Source organism: Serinus canaria, chromosome 10 (genome assembly GCF_022539315.1).
Source record: "Serinus canaria isolate serCan28SL12 chromosome 10, serCan2020, whole genome shotgun sequence".
Taxonomy (NCBI): Eukaryota; Metazoa; Chordata; class Aves; order Passeriformes; family Fringillidae; genus Serinus; species Serinus canaria.
In genome coordinates, this window is record NC_066324.1 from 20,023,692 (window position 1) to 20,051,152 (window position 27,461).

At 58.8% G+C, this 27,461-nt stretch overlaps 1 protein-coding gene across 1 annotated transcript; it reads left to right on the forward strand.

Annotated features, from left to right (window-relative positions):
- Positions 1–639: 639 nt before the first annotated feature.
- CSPG4 (chondroitin sulfate proteoglycan 4) lies at positions 640–26,944 on the forward strand. Its single transcript, XM_030228561.2, has 10 exons — positions 640–971; positions 13,013–13,176; positions 14,460–18,038; positions 18,337–18,816; positions 19,197–19,373; positions 22,222–22,420; positions 22,590–22,724; positions 22,878–23,032; positions 23,847–24,030; positions 24,227–26,944. Exons 1-10 carry the CDS (start codon positions 875–877, stop codon positions 26,128–26,130), a joined length of 7,074 nt encoding a protein of 2,357 aa, XP_030084421.2. The 5' UTR covers positions 640–874; the 3' UTR covers positions 26,131–26,944.
- The last annotated feature ends 517 nt before the right edge of the window (positions 26,945–27,461 follow it).

A 27,461-nucleotide genomic window follows, 5' to 3' on the forward strand; every position in this document is an offset into this window, starting at 1 on the left:
AGACTTCCATGAGGAAGGAGGGGTGTGCTGCACAAAAGCCAAGGAGGAGGATGGGAGCACCTTTGGATAGGGTTGGAAAGATGGGGCATAAGCAAGGAGCAGGGAGCCAGGCTGGGTGGGCTGCTGGGTCTCCAAAGGGTGGTGGCTTTGTCGTGAATCAGCTTTGCGACAGGAGGAGAAGCTGGAAAGTTCTTTGCCCAGTGTTGTGCTAGCACAGCTGGAGTGCTGTGAGCCCTGAGGGCCAAAGGTCATCCTGACTGCCGGCTGAGAGAGGTGTGAAGTTTGCAGGGCCACTCAGGAATACGGCCAGGGGTGGGTAACAGCAGCTTTGAGACCGAGTCACTGACCTGGGTCTGCGTGGACACCAGGAACCGGCTTTGCTCCCCCAGAAGTGCCAAGGGATCTGCGGAGATTAGCCCAGCTGGTCAGAGCACGGTGCTAATAGCACCAAGCTTTGATCCCTGCTCGGGCCGCTCGCTGAACAGTTGGATTCGATGATCCTCGTGGGTCGCTTCCAACCCAGAGTATTTTGGGACTCTGACATCCTGCTCAGCCCGGAGCAGGCGGTGCCTCCGGAGCCGCCCCTCGCACCCCACGTCGGGCTCCGTCCCCGCTCCTCCCTCCCTCGCCGGCGGGAACAAGGCTGCTTTCAGGAGCGGGTGTGGGTGGCGAGGGCCTCTAGCTCTTTAAGAGGGAAAATTGGGGTTGTAATCTGAGCGAATTTCTCCTTTCTGACAGGCGGGAGAAGTTACAGGTCCCTCCCTCGCTCCGCTTTATTAAATATAGTAGTAGCGGGAGCCCTGGGCTGGAGCAGGCGCCGGCCGAGGCTGAGCCGTCCCGGAGCGCTCGCCGCTGCCGCAGCCCCGGGGACGCGATGGGTGCCCGAGGTGGCATCGCCACCCTGCTGCTGCTGCTGCTGCTGCTGCTGGCCGGCCACCCCCGGCCCCTCAGCGCGGGACCCCCGGCCGGAGGTGAGTCCCGTCCCCAACCCGGGAGTGACGGGTGGGAAATCCTCGGGGATAATCCCGCTCCTGGGAGAGTTGGGGAGCGCTGCGGACATGGGCGACCCAGGGCTGCGGGCTGTCGCTCCCAGGGGTGCCGGGTGCTGTCGCCAAGCTGGCAGGAGAGCTATGTTTTGGGGCAGGGCGTGTGGGGGAAGCCGAGACTGGGAGAGGAGCGGCTGACAGGGCGGTGGGTGCCTCGCTGGGAGCTTTCCGCAGGGTGCACGGTGTGGGATGCGGCTCGGAGCGGCTTCGCTCGGAGCCAGGGGCAGCCGCCGGGGGAACGGCACCGTGGCTGCCCCGCCAAGCCCGGCGCCACGGGCAGGGAGCTCGCCAGCCCTCCCTGCCCATGTTTGGCCTCGCCACGGGAGCCGCCTGCGAGGGCAGCCCCTCTTCATCCCCGGAGTCTGCGGGTGTGTCCCCTCCCGGCTGTCCGTGCCGGGGCTGCTGTGCCTGGCGGCCCGGGGCCAGGGGTGGGTGAGTGGCTCACCTCTCCCAGCAGCACGGCCCTAGAAGGGTTTTGGGACCACCCCTGCGGTGACAGGGCAGCGGGGAGCAGCTGGGGCTGAGGGTCCCCCGTGGTGGCACAGGGATGGCGGCCACGCTGGGCACGGCAGGGTGCGGGATTTACACCCAGTTTTCCCCATGGAGCAGCCAGGTTTGCACATGCAGCTCTTGTCACGGACGTGTGTCCAGCCTCAGCATCCTGCCAGCTGTCCCACAGCCCTGGTCTGTCCCTGCTCCCTCCCTGCCTCAGCGGGTCTGGACGGGCTCTGTTCCACAGGGACGGGTCTGACCCTCCAAGCTGTGCCTGGGGTCTGACTGGGCACTGCATCAGCAGCATCTGCAGCTTTGAACGTGAAGGGCGTTTAAAAAGCACTTTCATGTCCCTAACTCACCCCAAAAATAATTTATCATTTCACTGAGCAGTGTCTCTTCCCCAAACTTCCCCCCAGGGACCAGGACTCTGACCAGCAGTGAGGCAGGAGCTTGCTCCCGGCAGTTCCCAAAGGAATTGCTGAAAACCTCCAGTCTTTTGCTTCCTAACCATCTTCTGCATCCCAGCCTGGGTCAGTGCAAGGAGGAGGATGGTGCCAGAGCCCAGCCTTGTGGCCCTCAGCACCTGCAGGGCTGCTCTTGGTCTCCTGCTGTCCCTGTTCCCTCCCAGAGAGCAGATGGCCTCTGGGACATGCTCCTTTCATTACCTTAGGCCTTGTTCTTTCTATTTTTTGTCATGCACCAAAATAGGAGGGCGCCTGGCAAGCTGAGTGGAAAAAAATCCCTTTTGTTAATGAACAGAGTGGTCTTCTTCCTCCCAGCCCTGACCTTTCCATCCCAGGATGGGATTTCCCCACATGGATCTGTTGCTTGCGCGGTGTCCAGGGTGGGTCTGAGGGCTGCCCTGGAAATCCCAAATTCTTTCCTGGTGAAGAGGCTGGAGAAACCCCCAAAAAACCCTGAAACCCCCATGGCTTTCACTGACAGCCCCAGAGTCGCCCCAGGTGACTCCTCCCATGGCTGTGACACAGCTCTGGGGATCAGTGGGCACCTCCCTGGTCAGCACCTGGGGCTGGGCAGGAAAAGGGGGTTTACCCCCATTTTCAAATGCTGGTGACTGTTTCTGCACTGGGCTGAAACAGATGTGCCAGCTGTGACCCTGGGCCTGGGCAGCAGCTTCCCACCAGCCCCCTGCAGTTGAGAACATCCCTGCTGAGCCAGCAGCACTCATTCCAGCCTTTCCCATGGGCTGCCGAACGTGGGACATCCCTGTCCATCTCCATCAGGGAGAGCCACGAGCAGCATGCTGAGCATGGGGCTGAGGGTTTTGGGGTGAAGCCTGTGTTTTGTGTTCCCTCCAAGCTCAGGTTCAGGAACCCGGGCCTTCCTGCCCAGCCCAGCATGGGAAGAGTCATCATGCACTTCATCAACTACAGGATTATACCAAAAAGAAAAAACACTCATAAAACTTGTCCTCTCGACATCAGAGTGTGAAGCTTTAGTAAACTGTTTTTCGACAGCCTGGCTCCCCTCTGGTTCCCAGTGACAGGCTGGGCTCCCCCTTCCCCAAAATCCCTGTTGGTGGAGGTTTGGAGTGAGGGGAGAAGAGAGAATTGGATGTGTGGACTCCCCGTGAGAAGCGTTCACCCCGAGATTTCAGCGAGTGGGTGCCAAAAATGTGACACCCTCCAAAGGTGGACCCCAGGGGCAGTGACGGGGTCCTGGCGAGGCAGGTGGGATACTGGCATGTCCAGGACCCTGCCCATGGACAGGGAGCAGTGTCTGCCCTGGGGTGTCCATCCAGGATCTCTTCTGCTCTCTCCAGGTTCCTCAGCTCCACGGAGCCACCTCGGCTCTTCCTTTCCTCCACTTTTGGAAATCTGACTGATTTATTCAAACTTTCTTTTTTATGGTCGCGCCACATGTTTTAAGGTCACAGCTCAAAGCAGCTGGAAAAGTTTCCAGCTGATGGGAAAGAGCAGGAAAAAATGCTGAAAAGGGGGGAGAACACAAACTGGTATCGTGGGAATCGGGGAGGAATATTCTTGTCTCACTCTTATATTTAGCAACAGAGAGCTGTGGGCAAAAATATAATAAGTGCATTCCTGCAGGATTGCAGGACAGGGTTAAGCTCACCCCGAGGAGCTCACGTCAGGTTGAAGGCTGGACAGGAACAGGGTCTGGGAGGCGGGAGCCTGCGTGCCTAAATAAAGCTCCAAGCACAGACTGTTCACAGCAGCCCTTGGCCCAGCCCAGCCTTGGCTCCCCGGGGCTGCTCCCTGGCTCTTTCCAGGTGCTGGGCTCGCTTTGTCTCCTTTTTGGGAAGGCTGAGTGTGAGCATCACCCCCAGCCTTCAGCTGGGAGACTCCTAGAAACTCCTGTGCCCTTGCCAGCTCTCACCTGGGCAGCCTGAGCCTTGTTTGCCACCAGCCCCTTCACCACGCTGCATCACCAGAGCCCTGAGGCACAGAGAGAGGAGGGTGCCCACCAGAGCTCCCTCATTCCCAAACCAGCCCTTCCTGAGCTCCCTCCATCGTGCCCTGTGTTGGGTTGAACATTGCCATGCTGCACTGGGATGGGAAACCCCTCAGACCTTTCCTGAGGTAAACAGAGCAGAAAAAGGGAGGTTGAATTTACCAATATAATATAAATATATATATTACCAATATAATATATTGATCAATCTAGCAGAATATTGTTAGGTATTGTTGTGTGAGGATAATTTTTAGTCTGTTGTATTGATAGAATATTAATATATTCTATGAAGCACATCCCCAATGTGTTCTATGAAGTCAGAGAACCTTTCACAAAGCCTCTGCTTGGCAAAGCAGAGCTGAGGGTCAGGGCAGCACTGGGATCTGCAAAGCCAGGCTGAAATCCGTAGGGCTCTTCCCAACCCCAGGACAGGGATCGTGCAGGTTTGCTGCCTGATTTGTCACCCACTGCCAGTCCTTGACCCTCAGGACAGACCAAACAGAGCCTCTCAGCTGGCAGCAGGGTGGGGTGGGAGATGTTTGTGCCCTGAGCTGTGCATCCAGGAGGGTGATAAATTCCCATTTTCCATCCCTGTTCCCCGGGTGTGCCGCCCGTGGCTCCGGGCAGTGCCTCTGGGAGCTGCCCTGTGCCCAGGGGCTGCCTTGGCTGCCTGACAGCCCAAAAGCAGCCCTGAGAAGGGTGCCAAAAACTGCTGGAATAGGAGAGAGTGATGGGGCAAGCATGGTTTGGAGGTGGCCAGGCCCATCATGTGCCTCCCAGACAAGGAGACAGAGAAGCAACACGGATCCATCACCATGACTCACTGGCTGGGGAAGGAGCTGTGAGTCAGCTGGGGATGGCCCTGTGAATCCCCGCTGCTACTTTTGCCCAAGTCTTGGCTTTCTGGAAGTTGTTTTTCCTCTTTGCTGCAGGCAGGCAAGGGATGGGAGGGTTTGGAGTCACCAAGTGCTCGTGGTGCCATCACCAGCCATGTTGGTGGGTGCTCCCCATCCTCGACCATCCCACACCCCTGGCATGGTGCAGCCCTGGCAGGGAGAGGGGCAGGCAGCAGGAATTTCCCATCCCCTTTCCCAGCCTCCATCTGGGCTTCAGAAGGGCTTCAAGATTTTCAGCATCCCATCCCACAGAAATTTCTGAGCCCACCAGGGTCATTTCCTCTGGGAGCTTGGGAGAGGAGAGGGAAGTCTTGGCCCGAGGTGGATGTGGCTGAGAAAGCCCTGCAGCCCTGGGAGGGGATGTGAGCACCGGCTTCCACACCCCCACAGCCCCCCCAGCCGGGCCTCCCCCTGGGCTACAAATAGAGCAGGCATTTATTTTCTCTATAAACATCACCCCAGTGGGTGTTTCTCATGGATGGAAAAGTCAGGGATAGCAGGAGTGGGGAGGGGGACCTCTGGAAGGATGGGGGAAGAGGAGAGGACAGGACAGGAGAGGAGAAGACAGAGCTTTCAGCTCTAGAAAGAGGGAGGAAAAGAAAAAAATACTAATTTTCTTTGCAGACAGTTTAGTATGTCAGCCCCAGAGGAGCAAAAAATATCCTCTCTTTCCCCCATCCACACTGCAAACCCCCATCTCTGTCCACGGAGACACTTTTCTCTGTCCCTCACAGCACTCAGCATCACCAAAAGCTCGTCCTGGCCGTGGTCCTCGGTGCCCTGTGGGGTGCAGGGTGCTGTGGGTGCTGCCTTACCAACAAAACCAAAGCTGAATGCCCCCAATTTACACATTTCACACCACAACTGCACGTTTCCCATCCCTGTTGGCACATTTCCCCATCCCTGGATGCTGCAATTAAGGCAAGCAGGTATCTTCTGGCAAGGTTTCAACACTCCTGCTCGTGCTCATTCTTCCCCCACAATTTTGGCTGATAACTCCCCCCATCCTGGCACGTCGGGAGCCACTTGACACCAGCGGGGCTGGGAAACATCAGAGCCCGGGCGGCTGGAGCCGGCCCCTCTCCGGCGGGCTGTTTGTTGACAGCAGGCGGGATCTCTCCGGTAACACCGAGCCGCTCCAGGCGTGGCTGTGAGCATCCCCTGGCCTGGCTCCTCCAGTCCCCCTGCCAGCTCCTTCCTCTCACTGCGACTGGGGATGAGCTTGGGAACAGGCTCATCCCCAGGATGGGATTCAGGGATCTGCAGGTGGGATGTGCACCAGGTGCCCCACTCCTCCAAGATCCTCCGGCACGGGGCTGGCTGGGATTGTCCCCTCCTGTGCCACCACATGCCCTCCCTCAGCTCTGCTAGCTTCTCCTCGGCCGGGTGGGAAGCAGCTGGGGTAGGGAACACAGTGGCAGCGGGTGCCAGGATGTGCAGGGTGGAGCTGGAAAACCTGCCAGCCTGTGAGACAGGGGAAGAGGGCTTGGGAGAGAGAAAAAACCAGAAAAAATAGAACAAAACCCGACTTCGAATGGTTTGGAAACCACGTCCTCTGGGGCTGATACAGTATTTCCAGGCCAACTTCTCCTGGCAGCGGGAGCCTGAGTGAGCCTGAGTCACGCTGCAGGGGACGGCACAAAAGCCCCATTGAGCCTCCTGCTTCCCCAAATCCTCCCACTTTCTCCCCCCGCTTCACTTCCCAGGGCAAACACTCCAAACGCTGTTTCCAGCTTGGGCTTATTCCTTCAGTCCCTCCGGAGCCATTGAGCCACACGTCGTTAAAAGCTCTTCATCCCTGCTCCTGCTCCTGCCAGGCTTTGGGGCTGCTCACTCCAGGGGTGATCTCCCCAGCTCTTCCCAAAAACACTGTGACCTTTGGGGGGGTTTCAAGCTGGCTCCCAGCTCCTTGCCCTCCCCTCCATGGCTCTGCATCTGGCCGAGCAGGAGAGCTCAGGAAATACCATCAGCTTTAGGGCTGTGCTTGAATCATCGTAAAACCATGCTGGATAAGCGATGGAGCTCTGGAGCTCTAGCCAAGCCTCCTGGACCCTGCTTTTTGGCCTCCCTGCTGTATCACAGCTCCTCATGCTGCTCCATGAGGATGGGGAAGGCAGGCAGGAGCAGGCACAGGCGCTGGGCAGGGGCTGGGGACTGGCAGGACACGGGAGGGTACAACCAGCCCCCTCCCAGACAGCACAGAATTAGCAGGGGGCATGTTTTCATGTTTTCCCCTGACCCCAGAGTCCGTGGGCTGTAAAAAGGCTGTTTTTTCCCCAAAGCTGTCAGGCTGAGGAAGGCGAGCGCAGAGCAGCTGGCCGGGGAACGGGGGAGAGGAACTGAAGGAATAAACACAGGAGGAGGGGTTCAAAGCAGCGTGGTGCAGCCAGAGGCCACCCGGGTGGGATGGGGGCGAAGCAAAGCACCCCTGGCCAGGACTCTCCTCCCACGCCCAAAACAAGGGTGACGGCACTTCTGGTGGTCGGCAGACCTGGGAAGGTGACCAGAGCTGGGGAGGTGACCAGCCACAGCTTTCCTGGTGGTTTTGTGGGTGCTGCTTTCCAGCAATCTCTGCTGGCCAGCACTCCTGGAAAGCGCTGGCCCCTGGGAGCCCCGCCGGGAGGGAGGGCCAGATGGAGGGGGGCAGGCGAGAACCAGAGCGCCGATTCCTGTTGCTGGGGCTGGAAAAGCACGCACAGCCCTGGCTCTGGATGTGGGAGCAGCAGTCCCTGGAATCACTGGGACTGGGGATAAAAGAAGAAGTCCTCCTGCCTGCCAGGAGCTATCCCAGCAGGGATGGATCTGTGCCTCTGACACCCCATCCCATAAATCCTGAGGCAGAACCCCAGGCTTTCCTGGGGCAGGCACAAGGGCACTGTGCTGTGATCCCCGCTGGGTTTCAATGCCCTGGCTGCAGACTCAACCCAGCTCATCTCCATTGTGCTGGGGTTTCTTTGCTGTGGAGACCCTGGTGGGTGCTCAGCTCGGGTCTCAGGGCATGTCTGAAGCAGCAGCCCCCCATTTGTCCCCCCAGCCAAAGCCGAGGGCTACCGTGTTTGCCTTAACCTCCTCGCAGGCTGCTCATTTCCTTCCCTGGCCATAAATAAAACCACACCGTAAAACGAAGGGAACGTGGAACATAATGAAGCCTTTCTCCAAAAGCCCATCGGATCCCTTCCTGCCGCGGCCCCTCCACCCTGTGTGGGGACAGGGGCCCAGCCCAGCTCCAGCTCCGAGAGGCTACAGGTGCCATTGGGCATCGGAGCCGGGCTGGGGACAAGGGAGCCTGAGCCCCCGGGACCACCCACGGCGCCGGTCCTGCCCTCCCTGCCTGCGCTGGGAGCAGGACGTGAGCCTTGAGCACACACACTGCGGGGGGAACAGGAGGGGACCGAGCTGCTGAGCAGCACCCCCAGCGCTGGGCAGCCACCCCCCAGCCCCTCCAGTGTGTTCACATGGCCCAGCCCCTCTGCTGTTGGTATTCCCCTGAACCCCTCCGGTGCTTTCACCCCCCGAACCCCTCCCATGTTCACGTCCCCCCGAATCTCTCCGGGGTTCACATCCCCCAGCCCCTCCGCCCTTTGCACAGCGGCTGGGGGTGCAGCACAACGTGGGTGACCTCACTACCTTAAAAGTTACACTAATGAAAAAAACCATCCCCAAACAACTCAGAGGGCCTCAAAACCAGCTCCCGAGGCTGCGGAGAAGGATTGCAGCGGGCTGCCCTTGTGGCGGCCCGGCAGCAGCCCAGCAGCGGGCACGGCACAGGGGCTGCTTGTTGGCACAGGGGGGCGGGCAGGAAGGAGGGCAGCCGGCGGGCTGGGCTGCACCAGCGGCCGCACAAGCCCGGGGCTGTTCGGGCAACAAGGAGCTTTCACTCTCCGGCTGTTTTTCCACCGTTGGAAAAGCGGTGTGGCCGGGATAGGAGGCGGCTGCGAACACAGGGAGCCTTTCAGGGGGGCGCGTGTGTCTGCACGGGGCTCTCCTGGCAGCGCTGTGGTCATTAAAGAGCTGCTTTAATTAATTCCAGTCCCCTCCCTGCAAACACAGCCGGCCACCGGCCCTGGCCCCCACCTGCCCCACCGCAGCCTGAATGGAGCCTTGTTGAGCATCCAGCCCCTCCCCGGCTCCACACCCCAGTGCCCGGGCAGGGTTTGTTCCGCTCCTTCCTCCTCCTTCCTCCTCAGCCTCGGCGTCCTCCCGTGGCCGGAGCGATGGGGGACCCTGCAGCCCCTCAGGGTTGCAGGGTTGTACCCGGTGCTGCTCCTCTTGCACCCCAGAATGCAGCCGGCTGTCCTGGCAGGGCTGGGGATGTTCCAGGCTGGGGTGGGAGCCTTGGGGCAGGGCAGCAGCTCCCCACCAGCTCCCGTGCCTTCCCACACACCCAGGACGGTCCCTACTGCAGAAACCCTTCGTGCCCAGGCCGGTCCTCTGCGCTGAGCTTTCCGAGCACTTCCCTTTGCCTGGGCCTGGACTTGGCTCCTTCAACCTCCTACGTGCAGGGAAGGAGGCGGGAGAAGTTTCAGTGCCGAGATGAGTGTTAAAAACACAAAGGAGAGCCCAAAACAGCCTCGCTGAGCCCCAAACACTCGGAGAGCCCCTTGAGCAGATGGGGATTCCCCCCAGGCTCTGCTCCTGCTCCCCCAGTTGGAAAATCTCTGAACACCGAAAAAGAAGCCTCTGGAGAGGCCGGAGCAGCCGTGTTTCCAGCTGGAGGAGCAGGGGAAGAGGGCCAGAGCTCCCGGGCCCGGCGCGTGTCCGGCGGCCGCTGGGGCAGGACCGGCTCGCATGGAGCGCTCGCTGTTTGCCGGCCCAGGAGCAGCCAGGGGCCTCGCTCCCTGAGCCCTCCTTAGAGCTTTTGGCTCATCTCCTTGTTTTTTTCAATGCAAAAAAAAAAAAAAAAAACCAAAAAAAAAAACCCACCCCAAACCCAAGTGACACTGCAGTCTATAATCTGCTGGCTGCTGGCTGGCTGCTCGGAAATTGTGACGGAGGCTCCTCTCGCCTCGTCAACGCCTTTCAATCGGCTTGGCAAGGCAGGGATGGTGATTTCCTGTGGGACGCAGCAAGATGGGAATGTCAATTGTTTTTGTCCAGGGTGAGTGGGACATCCGGGGTGTCCACTCCAACCCACGGCCAGGACTTGGGGACCTCCTGCTCCCCGTGGCAGGAGAGGAGGGGCCCCCTTGGACATCTGGGGCACGACACTCCTGTGGTATGATCATGGCAGCCTTAAATCATGTGAGATAGGTGCTTTTGGGGTGTGGGAACTCATCCTCATGGGGTGATCCCAGGAGCTCGCCTGAGCCTGCCCAAGATGGGGATGGGTGCCTGGAAGTCCCTGCTTCCTCCAGGTGATGGACCAGGATGGGGCACCCTGTCCCATGGAGGCTTCTCCAGAGGAAAATGCATTTGAAAAGAACTCCAAAAAATCCATGTTTTCCATGTCTTTTCCGAAGTGGAGGGCAAGGAAGAGTGGAGATAGAGGCCAGAAGCTGCAAGTCCCTTGTGAAAATGAAATGTCACAGGCCAAGTGGCTTCACATCCTGGCTGGGCTGATGAGGGAGGAGGAGAGTGGCCCTGAAATAAAGCAGGAATTTGGTAGGACAAACAACAGTAACTGCCTCTGCTGCCGGAGAAAAATTGCAGCGCCTCCTGGATCCGGGCAAGGTCCTTCCTCCTCCCCAACAAACAGCACCACTCCCCCAGGCATCCGCACCTCTGGGAGCTTTTTATTATTAGCATTTTATGAGAGAAGAAGGAAAACATTTCTGACAGCTTTGGTAGAGTGCAGGCAGGACAGAATGTGCTGGCTGCAGGAGCTGGTGCCCCCTGGCACACTGGAAAACAAGCTGGTCGTGCTGGAGCAGCCCCAAACTCTCATCCCCAGCACCCACAGCGAGACACTGCCCGGCCCCTGGGTGGGCATGGGAGCTGCTGGTGGGTCCAGCCCAGCCAAGCTTTCCCTCCCCATGAGAGCAGCCACTCAGTACCCATCTGAAAAACATTTTTGAATTAGGGGAAGCCACTAAAATGTAGGAAAATCCCAGTGGGAGCTGGAGCATGGAGCATGCAGAGGGAAGCTCCTCGGGAGCCAGCACATAATGTCCATGGATGTCTCTGGGGACCACGTGTGCACGCATGTGTGCCTGTGGTTGTGCAAGGAGGGACAGGAACATTCCCTTTTCCACTGTGCCACGTCCCTCCTGCTCACCAAGCCCCAGGACAGGGCGGTGCTGAGAGCCCCAGCACCCACCACCACCACCCTTGGCCACTGGGCAAGGCTGGTTTTGCTGGGACCATGGGAAGGAGGGAGCAGGTCAGGGAAGGACAGAGCCCTGCAGAGAACAGAACAGCTCTTCTGAGTCACTGGCTGGGCTGGAGAGGACAAGGAAGCCAAAGTGCCCCATGCCAGCAGCAGGCACCCTGACAGCCTTGCCCTGGGCTGGGCAAAGGGCTCGGTCTTACAGCAAAGGCCAAATATTTCCATGGTGCCATTTCCTCCCTGTCCAGAGCGGGTGGGGTGATGGTCCTTGAAACACCCACGTCATCCTCCCAGACCACAGGGGAAAACTGAGGCACTTTCTTCTGCTGCCAGTGGCAGGAAATGATTTTTTTGTGGTGTCCTAGACAAGGAGGTCTCCCCATTCCCAAAGGGCTCAGAAGAGCTTCCCCCATGCTGGGCACTGCAGGACTCAGCTCTGAAGAAAATGGGAAAACCTAATCAGAGTGCTTCAACTTTGTCCCTGCCACGCCAACTTTTGCCATCACCTCTACAGATGGTCCCCTCCCAAGTGGCTCAGTGGCTGTGGCTGTCCTGCAGGGTTGGGTTTTCACTTAGTGCACCACCCTGTGAGCAAAGCCTGCATTGCCCATTCCCAGCCCGGTCATCCCACAGAAATTTGGGCAAGAGGAAAATGCATCCAGGGAAGCAGTTGTAAGAGCAGATGTGGGTGTCTATACCCAGACCTTGCTGTGCAGAATGTTAGTGTCACCCAGCATCCAACATCCACCCCTGCCTCCTCCAAAAGAGAGGCTGGGACCCTGAAAACCAAAATCCTGTTCTTGTTCAGCAAGACGGATCTGGGACCCCAAACCTAAGTGTAGGTCTGGAACTGGGTGGATCTGATAAGTGCTCTAGTAAAGCACAGCAGGAAAACTTCACACATATAAACTCCAGCAGAAGCTGTGACTACATATGGACTGAAAATGTGCATTTACCCCCGTCCCTGACATATCCTCCCCAAACATTTCCAGCTTACAGGGCTGCAGTGTTTATGCTTAAAAAACACTGAGTTTTGCCACAGGCTGAGCTGGAGCCAAGCAGGATGGATGGCTGCAGGCCCCAGCCACACACATTTAACATGTGTGAGATGCACATGCATGCATTGAGTCAGCTAAAAACTAAAAGCGCTCTAAAATTAAGCCTGGCCGCTCCCTGTACTCTTAATCCTGCAGTCTCCTGCCTCTGCCCTGTGACACAGTCTGTCATTTCATGACCACGTGCCATTGAGCTGAGTCCTCCAGGGCTGATGCATACTGGGTGTTGAACGCGTTCCAGCTGCGTCTCCAGGCGCCCACTTTGAGCCAAGGTTTCCATCCACTCTCACATCCACCTATGGATCACTGGCACTCCTGTTTATTCCTCCTGCACTGAGGAGAAACACAGTTCCTTTAATCAGAAGGTACTAAGGCTAGCCACAGGTTGCCCAGAGAAGCTCTGGCTGCCCCATCCCTGGAGGTGTCCCAGGCCAGCTTGGACAGGGCTTGGAGCAACCTGGAAGAGTGGAAAGTTTCTGTGTCTTTTCCAAAGTGGAGGGCAAGGAAGAGGGGAGATAGAGGTGAGAAGCTGCAGGTCCCTCATGCAAGTGAAATGTCACAGGCCATAGCAGGGGACTTGGACTAGATGACCTTTAAGTTTCCTTCCAACCCAAGCTTATTGTAGGATTTCCTTAGGAAAATCAGAAAACCAAACTCCCCCAAGGGTCTTTTTAGGCTGCTGGACTCCAGCAACCTGTCAGATGGCAAACAAGGGAAGGGCTGACAGCTGGGCTTGGGGGGCTCCATAACCACAGCACCCACCTGGACAGGGCTTGCAGGAGGTGTCCCTCCCTGCCTGACCTTTCTCCCTTCTCTCCCCAGCCTCTTTCTTCGGGGACAGCTTCGTGGAGATGCCGCTGGCGGACGCCTCGCGCACGGTGCGGCTGCGGCTGCAGCTGTTCACCAGCCAGGGGAACGGGCTGCTCTTCCTGGCCGCCGGCCAGCCCGACCACCTCCTGCTCCAGCTGCGAGCCGGCCGCCTGCAGGTCAGCACCCCCTCCCCTCCCCGGGCTGGGGTCTCTGTGTCGTGGCTTTAAAGTGTAGATACATGGGAGTGTGATTTCACAGAATCACAGAATGATGAGGTTGGAAGAGACCTCTAAGATCATCAAGTCCAACCCATGCCCTAACACCTCAGCTAGACCATAGCACCAAGTGCCATGGCCAGTCTTTTTTAAACACATCCAGAGATGGTGATTCTACCACCTCCCTGGGAAGAGCATTCCAGTACTTTATTATTCTTTAGGTGAAAATTTTTTCCTAATATCCAACCTATCCCTTCTCTGACGTAGCTTGAGACTGTGTCCTCTTCGCTTCATCCAGTGAGAGGATGAAGGGGCAGCCCAGCTGCCAGGACCCCTGACAGAGAGCTCCAAGAGGAGAGTGGACACAGTCTTGGAAGACTTGGTTAAATACAGAGAAACAGGCTCCATCCAGGGAAGCTGCTCACCCGCTGCCTGGGTGATGCTGGGGGTGGTCACGGGGGCACCCCGACCCTGGCACCCCGTGTGCATTGCGTGGTCAGACACGGTGCACAGCACCCTCAGGTGTGAGGAGGTGAGACGAGAGGATCCAGGGAAAGAAGAGATCTCCCTTGTCCCAGCTGGAACATGGGAAGCAATCAAGACAGAGCAATAAAAATCTCTGATGTGGTTATGGTGTTGACATCCACCATGAAGGAAAAGAGCAGGGAGCATCGAGGCACACGTCCTGCCTCTCCTGCAGCCTGGGCCGGGCTACCAACCACATTAAACCAAAGCAGAAGAGCAAGCAAGCCACTGGCCAGAGGTGTCCCTAATGCAGGCCATGTGTCTCACCAGCTAACCCTCTACTTAGGCAGGCTCCAGGCTGCTGCCCACGAGGAGCAAAGCCTGCTATTTCCCCTGCCAGTTCCCAGGGAAAGGGCTGGAAGCAGCCCAGGTTGTAAGGATGGAGGGCAGTGGGCAAGACAGAGCAGGGAAGGAGGAGCCAGCATCTGTCAGGGCTGCTCTGTGAGGGGAGAGGAAAAACCCAGCTGTGGGACTGGGAGATGCAGGACCCCAGCCCTGAGACTGGGGTTTGCTGAGAATGAGTGAAAAAGGAAAGAAATTCAGAGAGCAGGACAAAGAGGGCAGGCCCATGGGGAGGATGAAGGAGGAGCACATCCAGAGGTGAGGAGTGAACCAAGGAACCAGAACCCCTGTGAGCACCTGGGTGTGGGTCCATGCAGGTGCTACTGGAAGGTGGAGAGGTCCCACTTGAGCTGAGGATTTTGTGTCTTTCCCTGCAGGCCAAACTGCAGTTGGGCTTGGAGGAGGTGACCTTGCAGTCCCCAGCAGGGCTGCAGCTCGATAACCTGGCGGTGCACGATGTGGAGCTGCTGGTGGAAGATGGCAGGATGACGCTGACCATCGATGGCCTCTTCAACAGCTCCACAGACATCGCAGGGCCAGCAAGGGAGCTGGACATCCAGTATGGCCTCTATGCCGGCGGGACAGGCAGGCTGGACCTGCCGTACCTCGCCGAGGCCAGCCCTCCCTTCAGGGGGTGCCTTCACTTGGTGACATTCAATGGCCTGGATGTCCTCTCCCATCTGTCTGCTGATGGCAGCTCCAAGACCTTCCACCGTGTCCAGGAAGGGTGCAGCACGCAGTTCTCTGCAGAGCCTGAGGACCCATTCGGGTTCCCAGGGCCACACTCCTACGTTGCTTTTCCCACCTGGGACGCAAGACAGGAAGCGACCATCGAGTTTGTGATAACGACGAGCATCACCCAGGCACCCCTCATCTACCACGCAGGGCTGGAGAATGACTTCTTCTACCTGGAGATCTCCAACGGGCGCCTGCGAGGGTTTGTGGAGAAGGGGAACGGCGTCATCGTCCTGCACAACAACGTCTTCATCAGCGATGAGCAGCAGCACTACGTCAAGGTCCACACGGACATCCACAAGTTTGAGATACTGATCGATTACTACGCTTCATCCACATCCAACCGGGGCATCAACAACTACCTGGACCTTCAGGGAAACCTCTTCGTTGGAGGTATGGATGAAAAAGCTTTGCAGAGGCTGAGGGAGCACCATCTTTCTTTCATCTCGTTGTGGACCATGACCAACCACTCGTTTGTTGGCTGCCTGGAGGACCTCCGGATAAACCTGCAGAGGAGGAGCCTGCAGGATGCCGTGATCACAAAGGACATCACAGCAGGCTGTGGGAAGCAGGACCACTACTGGGACTATGAGGAGGTGTATGAGCAGGATGAGGCATCCACTTCCCCACCTCCAAACGGCTTTTCCGGAGCACCTGGCCTGGTGGTGGAACCGTGCCGGCCCGACAGCAGCTTCCCACCCGCCTTTGCCAACATCAGCAGGCTGCTGCACGTCAGCCCCCTCATCGTCTCTGAAGGGGGCATGGCCTACCTGGAGTGGAAGCACGCCCAGCCTACGGTAGACTTGAGCCTGGCCAACATCCGTCAGTCCCAAATCCTCTTCAGCATCACCAGTGACCCCAGGCACGGCCAGCTGGAGCTGGACATTCCCGGGTCCAGGAGCAGAAGGAAATTCACCTTGTTAGACATTGTGAATCGGAAAGTCAGGTATATCCACGATGGCTCCGAAGGGCCCATGGACCAGCTGATGCTGGAGGTGACAGTGACCACCCAGCAAGGGGTCCCAGAGTGCCTGAGGCAGGGACAGGTGTACCTGCTGCCCATCATGATCAACCCTGTCAACGATGCCCCACAGGTGATCTTCCCCCGTGGGAACCACATGACAATCCTGAAGCACACGCGGAAACACCTGACCACCGACATCCTGCAGGTCCTGGATGATGACTCGTCCTGCGATGACCTCGAATTCCAGCTGCACGGTCAGCAGATGGAGGAGGGTTACGTGGAGCTAGACTTCCACCCTGGAGTGCCCATTGAAGAGTTCTCCTGCAGGGACCTGGAAGCTGGCAACGTAGTCTATGTGCACCAGGGTGGGACAAACTTACAGCTCACCTTGCAGGTGAGTGATGGCGCCGTCCCGAGCCCCATTGCCACCCTGAGGATCCTGGCCATTGATCCTGAGATCCGCCTGCTCAATAACACCGGCCTCTCCCTCTCCCAAGGAGGGGCCGCACGCATCACCACGGCCAACCTGTCCGTGGAGACAAACGCCGTGGAGCAACGGGTCTCCATCCTGTACGTCCTCACGGAGCCTTTGAAGTATGGTGAGGTCCAGAAGCAAGGGAGCATGGGAGGGGAATGGAAAAAAGTCGAGTCCTTCCACCAACAAGACCTGGAGCAAGGGCGCATCCAGTATTTTAGCACAGACCCGGAGCACCGTCTGGAAGACAGCATGGAGGAGGTGAGATTCAAAGTCCAGGTGGGGCAGAAGACCTTGCCGAACAATACCTTTCCTGTACGGATTAAAAGAGCCACCATTAAGATGAGGACCATGGCTCCCCTCCAGATGAAGAATAAGCGGCACAGAAATATCACCAGCAAGGAGCTGGAGGCAATGTTGGAAGATCCAAACTCTGCCCCAGTTCCCTTCCATTACATGATCGTCCAGGCTCCCAAAAAGGGAAACCTGGAGCTGCTTGGCAACAGGCTGACTGAAGGCTTTGGATTTACTGAAGATGACCTGCAGGGCAACCACCTGAGCTACAGCGTGACCATCAGGAACTCCCAGCAAGCCGAGGACTTCTTCCAGTTCCGCGTCCACGCTGGTGAGCAGCACTCGCCCGTCTACACCTACAGAATCAGCATTGGTGGGGACCCCGATGCACCGAATTTGACCAACGTGCTCCTGACCGTGCCAGAAGGCGGGCAGGCGGTCATCTCCAAGGATCACTTGTTTGTGCAGAGCGTGAACAGCATGGACTACGTCTATGAGGTGATCGAGGGGCCAGCGCACGGGAGGCTGGCCTGGGCTGCATCCCACGGCTGGGCCTCCCGAGAGGAGATCACGGAGTTCACCAACGACGACATCCTGCAGCGCCGGCTGCTGTACCAGCACGATGACTCCGAGACGCTGGAGGACGACATCCCCTTCGTGGCCATCAGGCAGGGTGAGGGCAGCGCCGGGTCTGAGGCCGAGGAGGTGAGGGGCGTTTTCAGGGTCTCCATCCAGCCCGTCAACGACCACAGCCCTGTCCGGGCAGTGAACAGAGTCTTCAACGTGGTGCGCAACGGGCAGCACCTGCTGACCACTGAGCACATCGCCTTCACTGACAAGGACTCCGGCTTCTCCGACACGCAGCTGGTGCTGACCAGGAAGGACATCTTGTTTGGCAGCATTGTGTCCGTCGATGACAGACGCCACCAGGTCTACCGATTCACGCAGGATGACTTGAGGAAGAAGAAGATCCTCTTTGTCCATTCTGGGGCTGACCGGGGCTGGATCCAGCTGCAGGTCTCGGATGGCCTCCACCAAACCACAGCCCTCCTGGAAGTGCAGGCATCGGACCCCTACATCAAAATAGTCAACAACACTGGTCTGGTCATCCACCAGGGCACCCAAGGGAGCATTGACTCCTCTGTCCTCAGCCTGGAGACCAACATGGACATCAGGTCAGATGAAGAGATACGGTTCCTAATAACCACGCCCCCAAGGTGGGGCACCGTGCTGCGAGGGGAGCAGCCGGTCATGGCCTTCTCCCAGAGGGACCTGCTGGCAGGAGAGATCTCCTACCGCCACAACGGGAGCAGGAACACCCGGGATGAGCTCCAGTTCACTGTAGAAGCAAATGAGGTGGCAGTGGAGGACACACTGGCCATCAGCGTGTTCTTGGACACCCATCCCAGCCCCCTGAGCATAGTCAACCACAAGGAGATCTATGTTTTCCAGGGGGAAGCGGCTGGGATCAAGGAGGAGGACTTAATGGTGAGTATCCCCTTCTCTAGTCATTCCCCATGCCTGCATGACTTCCCTGGCCACCAAACCAGGACGGCCACCCATGGGACTCCATTTTACTCCCACCTGCTCAGGGCCAAGGCCTGTGAGGCTTTGCCCAGGGGACAAAGAGAGAGGGCTCCAGGAATGGCCTCAGTGAGATGGTTCCTGCAGTCCGTCCCACAACAAAGCTTTGAGGGATTGATTGCACAGCAGGTGGGCTGTGGGGCCCACCTGCTGTGCAATTACCAGCCCTCCCACTCATTCCTCATCTCCCCCACACTCCCAGGTGACCCACGAAGAGATACTTTCCCAAGACATAGTCTACCTGGTGAGCAGCCCCCCAGCCTCCGGCTTTCTGGCAATGCTTCAGCACAGCCAGGACATGAACGAGCAGGCCAGCCTGGACCCCATCCAGTCCTTCACCCAGGAGGACATCAACAGTGGCAGAGTCCTCTACCTCCACTCCAGGGCCAACGAGGAGCGTGACCAGTTTGTCGTGGACATCACTGCCCGCAGTGCAGACCCTCTGGAGGGCGTGGTGGTCAGCCTGGTTGTGCTGCCCATCACCGTGCCCTTGGATGTCCACAACTTCACGGTGCCAGGAGGTGGCTCTGCCACCATCTCCTCGAGCATCCTCCGCATTCCCAACACCTACTACCCAGCTCTGGGTGTGGAGTTCAGGGTGCTCGAGCCCCCCCGGTTTGGCACCCTCCTGAACAGCCAGCGGCCCGAGCAGGGCGGGCTGCACAGCTTCACCTGGAGCGAGGTACAGCACCCACGGCACCCACCTGCCCACCAGGCTGCTTTCCCGAGGGTTTGGGGAGAGCCCGGGGTGGTCTCCAATCCCCAGCTACACTGGGAGGTTGGGGAGGGCTGCAGGAGTCCTCTCCCCATTGGAAGGGTTGGAGGAGTTTGGGGGGATCGGTTTGCTCTGCAGCCCAGGTACGGGATAAGAGATACAGGTTGGAGATGCAGGCAGAGCACCCATGCTGGGCTCCAGGTCTGCTTCCCACAAAGAACCCACAGGGCTGCCCCTGAGCTGCTGGTGGGTTGCCATCATCCTACCGGGACGGTTCAGGGTCACCCCCGCAGAGGGGCCGGTGGCCTGTGTCCTCCGTGGAGGGTCACTTGGCCCTTGTCCCGCAGGTGGAGAACCAGCAGATCCAGTACAGTCAGGATGGTCGCCGATCCTTCACTGACAGTTTCACCATCCTGGCCAACGCCTCCGAGGTATCCCGACAGAGCCACCCCCGGACTCTGTTCATCACCATCCTGCCCCGCAGCACCAAGGTGCCGCGCCTGAAGGTCAACGCCGGTTTGCAGGTGAGGCTGGGAGGCCGCGGGGAGGGAACCAGCGTGGGGACCCCCGCACCCGCGGTCACCCGCCCCGGGGAGCTGGGCTCGGCGGAACCGGACTGCCGCCCAGAGGCGGACCGTGAGGAATGGAAAGGGAGGAGCGTTTTCCCGCCGGGGCGAGGCTCTGGAGGAGGCGGAGAGCGGGCTGTGCTCGCCCCCAGCCCGTCCCGCCCCGCCGCTGGTGCGGGGAGCGGCCGCGAGGTGGGAGCATCGCCCCGCAATCCCAGCGCTGCCACGGCGGCAGCGCCTCTGCAGCCCCTGCCCGCCGGATAATCCCCGGCAGCTCCAAGAGCAACCTGCCCGCGTTTCACCAGCACAGGCTGCAATTACTCGGTCATCCGGGCAGCTTTCACACCTCTCTTTACGTCCAGCCCGGAAAACGGCAGAAGGGAAGAGGTCTCACCTGCTGCTGAACTCCCACCTTCTGCTTCCGACCCCTCCCTGTCCCATTCGGGGTCACTAATGCAAAAATCCAGCAAAGAATTTAGTGGGAAACACAGAAGCACAATCATCCCTCCCCCACCCCTTGCACCTACTTTCACTATCCCAGATCTGGGATTTCCCAGGCTGGCAGCTGGAAAGCAATCTGCTCCATGGGGATCGTCAGACAGTTGCCTTGGGAAGGGTTCTGGGAGCCTGGACTCTGGAGAAGATGCCCAAGGGGAAGGGGCTGCCCTGCCTTGCCCCAGAGACAGCCGTTTTGAGGGATACCAGCGAAGTTTGGGAGGTAGCCCCAGCTCTGTGCCTGCCCCAGATTACCCCCTCCAGCCCAGAAAGCTCCTGACCAAATCCCTTCTGTAGGCCTGCCTCACCTGGGCCAAAATCCAGGGAGAAGTTGACTCCTTGGGGAGAAGTTGGGCCTGTGCCAGCCCCTTTTCCCCACTCCAGACATCCAGTGTAAGCATGGCCTTCCCTTCCCCCTAGCCATCATGCTAAGAATAAGGGTGAAAAGACAGAAAAACCTCTTAAAATTAAACTCTGAGGCAGCAATTTGTCTGCCTTTCCATGGGAATCCCTTAGCACCCTGGGAAGAGTGAGCACAGCTGCCCAGAGGAGCTCTGGAGCAGGGAAAGGCTTCCTTCCCCCAACGGGGATGATGGGAGAGGCCCGGCCCTGCCGTGTTTGTGCTCTGCTGAGGGATGACTTCAGTGTTTAAAGGTCAGGCCAGGCCCGGGAGAGGGATTGCACAAAGGTTTCCAGGGATGCCGAGGGACAACAGGCTGGGTCTGGACCCCAAAGTGGAGCCCCTTGGGAAGGAGAAGTGGTTTTTGGGCCGGATCTAAAGGAGGGATGGCTGGATGCCACCGAGGCAGAGGCTTCCACCACCCTGGAGCACACGGACACGCTCCCGGCGCCGCTCCGCCACCTCCCCGCGCGCTGTCCCCGGGAGCGGAGGCGACACGGAGGCTGAGCAAACACAAAGAGCCCAGGCAGTGAGCACAGAGCCAGGGGAAGGCTTTAATAATTCAGGGAGGGCGAGGAGCAGGGAGAAATGGGTCAGCTCCCGCAGTGTGGGCTCTGGGCTGGGAGCAGAGCTGCTGCAGCCGCTCTGGCTGTCCCTTCCCAGGGCACAGCGCTGCCCCAGGGCTGCCAGTCCCCCCTGCTTTGCCCACAGGGAGTTTCTTTGGCTCCAAGCCCGCAGTGTGACTGCAGTTCCAACTGCTGTGGGTGCTGGGGAGAGGAAGCAGCCCAAAAAACTCAGTGAAGCTCCTGTGCCGGCTGTGTGTCCAGCAGCACTTCCCCCACCCTGCCTCTCCAAAGCAGTGTTTTCCAGCCTGCCTCTGCCATCCCGTGGGGACTGCTGAGGGATTCAATTTCTCTGTCGGCACCCACACCCACTCAAGCAATGTTTTGGGTTAGGCCAGTTGAAAACAGCAGAAAAGAGCTCATCCAGCAGAGCACCTCCTCCAGCGCCTACCCGGGTGTTGTCCTGCAGATTCCCGAGATGCAGATTTCCAAGGTCCCAGCCTCATGATGCTGTGGGATGCTGCACATTCCACCCCTCCACCCCACGTGAGCCGTGGCACGGCTCCATCCATGCACCCCATGACTTCCAGGCATCCTGAAGGCAAAGGGCAGCTCTGGGTTGTGTGGGCAGAACCTGTTTGGCAGCACAAGATTCATCCCTGTGGTCTGCCAAGATGGGGATGTGGCACAGGGTCACGAGCGGGAAAAATTGTTGCCTCCAGCTGGAGATGGGAGATGCCAAGGCTTTGGGGTGGCAGAGTTCCCACGGGAGGGTCAGCACCACTGGATGGGAGGAACTGGTCCTGGGAAATTCCTCAGCGGCTCTGAACTCAGCCACATATTTGTCATTCCAGGAGGGTTTGCTGGGACAGCGGGCCTTGCTGCAGCCTTGTGAGGGGGCGGTGGGACTGGAGCAGGAGAGAGGAGAAACACCCAGCCAGAGAGAGACAGGGCTGCCTGTGGTCACTGCGTGCCCAGCAGCAGCTTGTGCATCCCACTAAAACCCCTTCCCTGCAAAGCAAGGTCCCAAAGGCACAGTCCCTGCCCCAGGGCACCGTGCCCTTTTCCACTTCCAGGATCTGGGGAAACTGAGGCACGCTTGCCCTCCAGCACACGCCGTGCAGAGGCGCAGACCCAGCTGTGTGGCACGTGCTGGCAAACACGGCAGTGGTGACGCAGGGCTGGGCAGAGGCCAGAAGATGGAGGCGTCCCCAGGACGCAGACAAGGCGCCCTTGTTGGGCTGGGATGTGCTCTGGCACCCAGCAGAGTGCTCTGAGCTGGGATGGGAAAAAGGGGAGAGGTGCCGGGGGTCTGGCAGGGGGATTTCAGCCTCTCCCTGTCCCCCAGCTGCGGGAAGGTGCCACGGCTGTTCTCAGCCCCCACATCCTGAGTGCTGAGGATGAGGACTCCCCAGCAGAAGAGGTGACCTACTCCATCCAGCCCCCGGCCAACGGGAAGGTCGTGCTGAGGTCAGCGCCCGGCACTGAGCTCCAGAGGTTCACTCAGGCCCAGATAGACAACGGCCTCGTCCTCTTCATGCACCAAGGTAGGGCAGGACTGAGGTGCCCCAGGCCCCTGCACCACCCCAGGGTGATGGGGACACTGTGCCACCACGGGGCATGCCAACCCCCCCATCCCAAAAAACCCCTGACGGGTTAATGGGGAGCTGCCTCTCCTCTGGCCCCCACAAATGCCCAGGTCTGTGCTTTCCACAGGACCCCTGGATGGCGGCTTTGCCTTTGATCTGTGGGATGGTGAGAACCTATCCCCTGGGCACTTCTTCCTCATCAGGGCCCAGAGAGAGCCCATCATCAGCCTGGCCAGGAAGCAGAGCCTCACTGTCTGCCCAGGTGGGTACCAGCACGTTCTCCATCCTCATCCAGTTCAAATGGGGCCCCCTTGGGACTCCTGCCCTTGCCCAAGCACTGCTGAGTGCCCCTGGCAGAGGTTGCAGGTGGGTGGCAAGGTGACTGGTTGAAATCCATACTGGATGTGTTTTCCAGGTGCCCTGCAGCCCATCACCAGCCAGAACCTGCAGGCAGTGAGCAACAGCCCCGCCAGCTCCACCACTCTGTACTACAGCATCGAGCAAGCCCCGCGCCTGGGCAGGCTGACCACCTCACAGGGGGAGGAAATCAGGAACTTCACCCAAGCCCAGGTGAGATTTCAATTCCTCCAGCCCCCCAGCCCCTCAAACACAGCCCTTTGTCACCTCCCACCACACATGGGGGTCCCTGGTCTGAGCCCACTGCCACCTCAGGCACCTGATCCCAGGCAGGAGGCAGCACAAGGCTCCAGCCCTGCTGTGACTTTCCCAGCTCTGCCAGCAGCTGCTAAGAGGGATTAAGAGCTGCTGCCCCAGCCTTGGATTTAGCACTGGGGGAGGCTGAGGGAGCTATAATCCCTTTTCCTAGGCCATCCCCCTGCTACAGAGCCAGCCAGCCTGGCTGCTGCTGAAGGGAAGAGCCAAGCATGATTTTTTCACCTCTGCTCTGAAAATACCTTTCTCCTGTGGGGCCGAATTTTGCAGGGCCCAGCAAGGATCTTATTTTATTCCATCACTCAGAGACGCATAGGTTTACCCTCCCTGGAAGCTCTTCTGTGCTGTGCTCACCCTCAGAAGATGCTGAGCAAGCTCAACCCTTCCTCTGAGCATCAGTTCCCCTGTTTGCTGGGATAAACATCACAGAGTCACAGAACAGTTTGGGTTGGAAGGGAGATTAAAGATCACCTTGTTCCCCCCCAACCATGGACAGGGACACCTTCTACTAGACCAGGTTGCTTCAAGCCCTGTCCAACGTGACCTTGAACACTTCCAGGAGTGGAGCAACCACAATTTCACATCCTGGTCAAGAAACACCACTGCCATGCCATGGCTAGTGAAAATCCCCATTTCTTACCTAATTAGAGCTTGGTTGCTCCATCCCAGAGCCAAGACAGGAGCTGATCAAGGGGGTTTTTTCCATTTTCAGGTGGACAGCAAGCTGATTTTCTACCAGCACGAGATGCCAGGCCAGCCCTTCTGGCTGGCCCAAGATGCCATCCGCTTCCGTGTGGTCACTCCCACCACCATCTCAGACTCTTTCATCCTCCTCGTCCTGATCTCCTTTGAGGAAAATTGTCCCCAGCGCTTGACTCAGCTTTGGAAGAACGCAGGTAAGGGTAGGATGGAGAAGCATGGGACAAATCAGCTCTTCAGGAGGGCTTGTTTGTCTGAAGAAGACAAATGTGTTGTTTTCCATGGCTGATACATTACATCAGACATCTAAAACAGCATCCAATTCCTTCTTCCATCATTGCAACAAACTCTGACCAACTTTCATTCGTTGATTCTTGTCCCTTTTCTCGCCAGGTCTGCAGCTCACAAGGGCTCAGCAGGCTGAGATTGACACCTCGGTGTTGGATGCCTCCAACCTCCTGAGCCGAATCCTGGTCCCTGAGAGGGCTGGATATGATGTTGTCTTCCTGGTGACAGAGCCACCAGCTCATGGACAGCTCTTGGTGGCCGGTGTGCCCCTGGAGCAGTCACGGCCGTTTTTCCTGCAGTCAGACCTGGCAGCGAGGCGTTTGGTGTACGCCCATGGTGGGGACAGCGTCTCCAAAGACCACTTCAGCTTCAAGGCGTGGCTCCAGCCCCAGGAACAGCGGTCTGTCCGTCCTCCACAGGATGGGGTGGTCATCTCTGAAGCATTCAACATAACAGTGACCAGCAGCACCGCGTCGCCGCGGGTGGTGAAGCGGCAAGAAGTGCTGCAGGTCCTGCCAGGCTCCGTGGTCACCTTGTCACAGCGGTACCTGGATGTGGCAGACCTGCTGGTGTCCCCACAGGAGATGGTGTACAGCGTCCTCCAGAGACCCCTCTCTGGCCACGTGGCCAGTGCCCACGACCCACGGGAGCCCATCAGCCGCTTCACCCAGGCAGATGTCAATGCTGGCCACGTGGTGTTTGTTGCCACTGGGAGCCCTGCCCCGGGCTCCTTGGCCCTGAGTCTCTCCAGCGGCCACCACCCACCCATCCAGACCTCACTGGAGATCGAGGTGCTGCCTGTCCTGAGCACCACTGCCAGCCCAGCAGTGCTGGAGGTGCCCCAAGACCTGAACAGGGCCCCCGTGTCCCAGCATCACCTGCTGGGTGCCGCACCACGGGGGGCAGGTAATGTCCTGTACAGGATCACCAGGGACCCCAGGTTTGGACAGGTGCAAGTGAACCAGAAGCCATCACGGGGCTTCTCACAGAAGCAGCTGGATCGCAGGGAGGTGACGTTCACCTTCAGTGACCTCAGGTCTCCTGAGGACGACTTCCACTTCGTTGCCATTTCGCGGGCAGGAAACAGGACCGGGGTGGTGAACGTGACCGTCCGTGCTGCGGTGAAGACCCGAGCGGGCAGCCTGTGGCCCCGAGGCACCACAGCCCTCCTGGACACCAGTGTCCTCGATGCCAGTGAGCTGGCCAACCACACCAAGAGCGTGCCGGTCTTCAAGGTCCGCAGGGCGCCCCGTGCCAGCCGTCTTGTGAGGGTATCCAGGGATCCAGGACAGCCCACCTCCCCCATTGAAACCTTCAGCCAGAGTGAGCTGGAGCAGGGGCTGGTGGGGCTGGAGGTGCTGGATGCTGGGGACACCCAACAACCCCTGCAGAGGGACAGCTTTGTCTTCGAGCTGGTGGCTGCCGGCGTGCCGCCGGCACTGGCATCCCTGGAGTTTGGCATCGAGCCCTACAATGCCTCCAAATCCTACGGTGTCACCCTGCTGACAGTCCCGCTGGCACCCTCACCCCCAGTGCCCCATGGCACAGCACGGAGCAGCCCCAATGCCAGCGAGCTGGGCATGTCCCCCACTCCCTGGCTGGCCCCCGGTGCCACAACTAGCCCCAGCCCCGGGGCGGGGGGCACCTTCCTCAGTTTCATCGAGGCCAACATGTTCAGCATCATCATCCCCATTTGCCTCATTTTCCTCCTGCTGGCCCTCATCCTGCCCCTTCTCTTCTACCTGCACAAGCGCAACAAGACGGGGAAGCACCACGTCCAGGGCACCCCCACCGCCAAGGCCAAGAACGGGGCCGTGCCAGACCACGAGACCTTCCGGAGGACAGACCCCAGCCAAAGCATCCCCCTAACGACTGTCACCACCCTGGAGGGCAAGGGCACGGGGCCCCCGCCCACAGGCACGGGCTCTGGGGCACCTCCAGACCCCGAGCTCCTCCAGTACTGCCGGACTTCCAACCCCCCCCTGAAAAACAACCAGTACTGGGTGTGAAGGGCTCAGCTGCGGTGGCACGAGACCACCGGGGCACCCAGCCCCTCCTGCAGCACCACCAGCCACCTCCTCCCGGCTCTCCTCCTCCTCCTCCCTGGGAGCTGGCATCCCACAGATGCAGGAGGGCCCTGGGGATACAGGGGCTGCTGCTCCAGCCCACCTTGTAGCCCCACATCTCATTTGGGGAGGGGAGGAGGGCACTGCATAAGCAACTGGGGACAGGCAAAATTCCTGAGCATCACTGGGAATTGCTGACTTTGGGTGCTCATTTGGACCACCTGATGGAGGCCACAGTGCTGGGGGGCACCTGATGACACTGGTCCCCAGAGAGCCACCCAGGCTGGTCCAGTGGTGGCTCCTCTGAAGGCAGCACAGTCGCCACAGGGGTGCTTTTCACAGCTCTTGGTAAGAGAGGGAGGATGAGGAGCAGCTTGTGCTGAGTCAGGCTGGGGATGAAGCTGCCCAAATTCCCCAGGGCTAGGCGAGACACTGAGACACTGAGACACTGGAGCAGAGGCTCAGAAAATATTCTGTGGCCAATGCCAGGGGAATTTAGGAGTCCCTGCCCACTTGGAAAAACACCCGCCTCGCTCTTTCTCTACTTGCCCTGTGCTGCATGAAGCCAATTGCACCGAGCCCTGGGGGGGTTGCACAACAGGTAGGACTTGGCAGGGAGGGATGGCTGGAGCTCACCTGGGCAGTGTGAAACCAGAGAGGAGAGCAGAGAAGCGGAGCCAGCACGGTTTTCCACTGTATACTCCAGTACGGCAGAAGTAAAGAGAATAAAGTGCCTTTTCCGAGGTGCATCACTGTTTTCCTAAGCTGTCTCCCTTGCCAGGCCTGTTTTAAGCTGCTGAGCAACATTTGGAGGTAATGGACCATTTTCTGGGCTCTTGCTCAAATTTTCCCCAGCCTGGAGTCCTAAAAACTTAAATAGAAACTGTCTGAGGGAGAGCAGAGGAAAAACTGAGTGCTGAGCTCAGGATGGGACCCAACAATAATACCCTGTGCTGCTCCAGCTGGGAATCTCATCACAGGACACATCCTGCTCACACATGTCTGGTGGGAAGCTAACATGAGCCCCCAGGGACCATGGGGGACCACTTGCACCCCTCTCACCCAAGACAAAATCCAGCACATGATCCCTCCCTAAACAGTGGCCCTGTGTGGTCCCACTCCAAGGCTGCAGCAGAGCTGGGTGTTTGCCTGGATCATGCCAGCAGTTTTCCTGGCTGGGTTTATGGTGCCAGACCTTTGCTGAGCAGTAAATCACACCTGCCCTGTTTCAGCTGGTGCTGGCACATCTCGTGGGCACCCAAAGCCATCAGGGT

Coding starts and splice junctions, on each gene's coding strand:
- CSPG4 (XM_030228561.2), top strand. CDS start 875: ATGGGTGCCCGAGGTGGCATCGCCACCCTGCTGCTGCTGCTGCTGCTG. Junction 972..13,012: donor CGCGGGACCCCCGGCCGGAG/GTGAGTCCCGTC, acceptor TTCTCTCCCCAG/CCTCTTTCTTCGGGGACAGC. Junction 18,817..19,196: donor ACAGCTTCACCTGGAGCGAG/GTACAGCACCCA, acceptor CTTGTCCCGCAG/GTGGAGAACCAGCAGATCCA.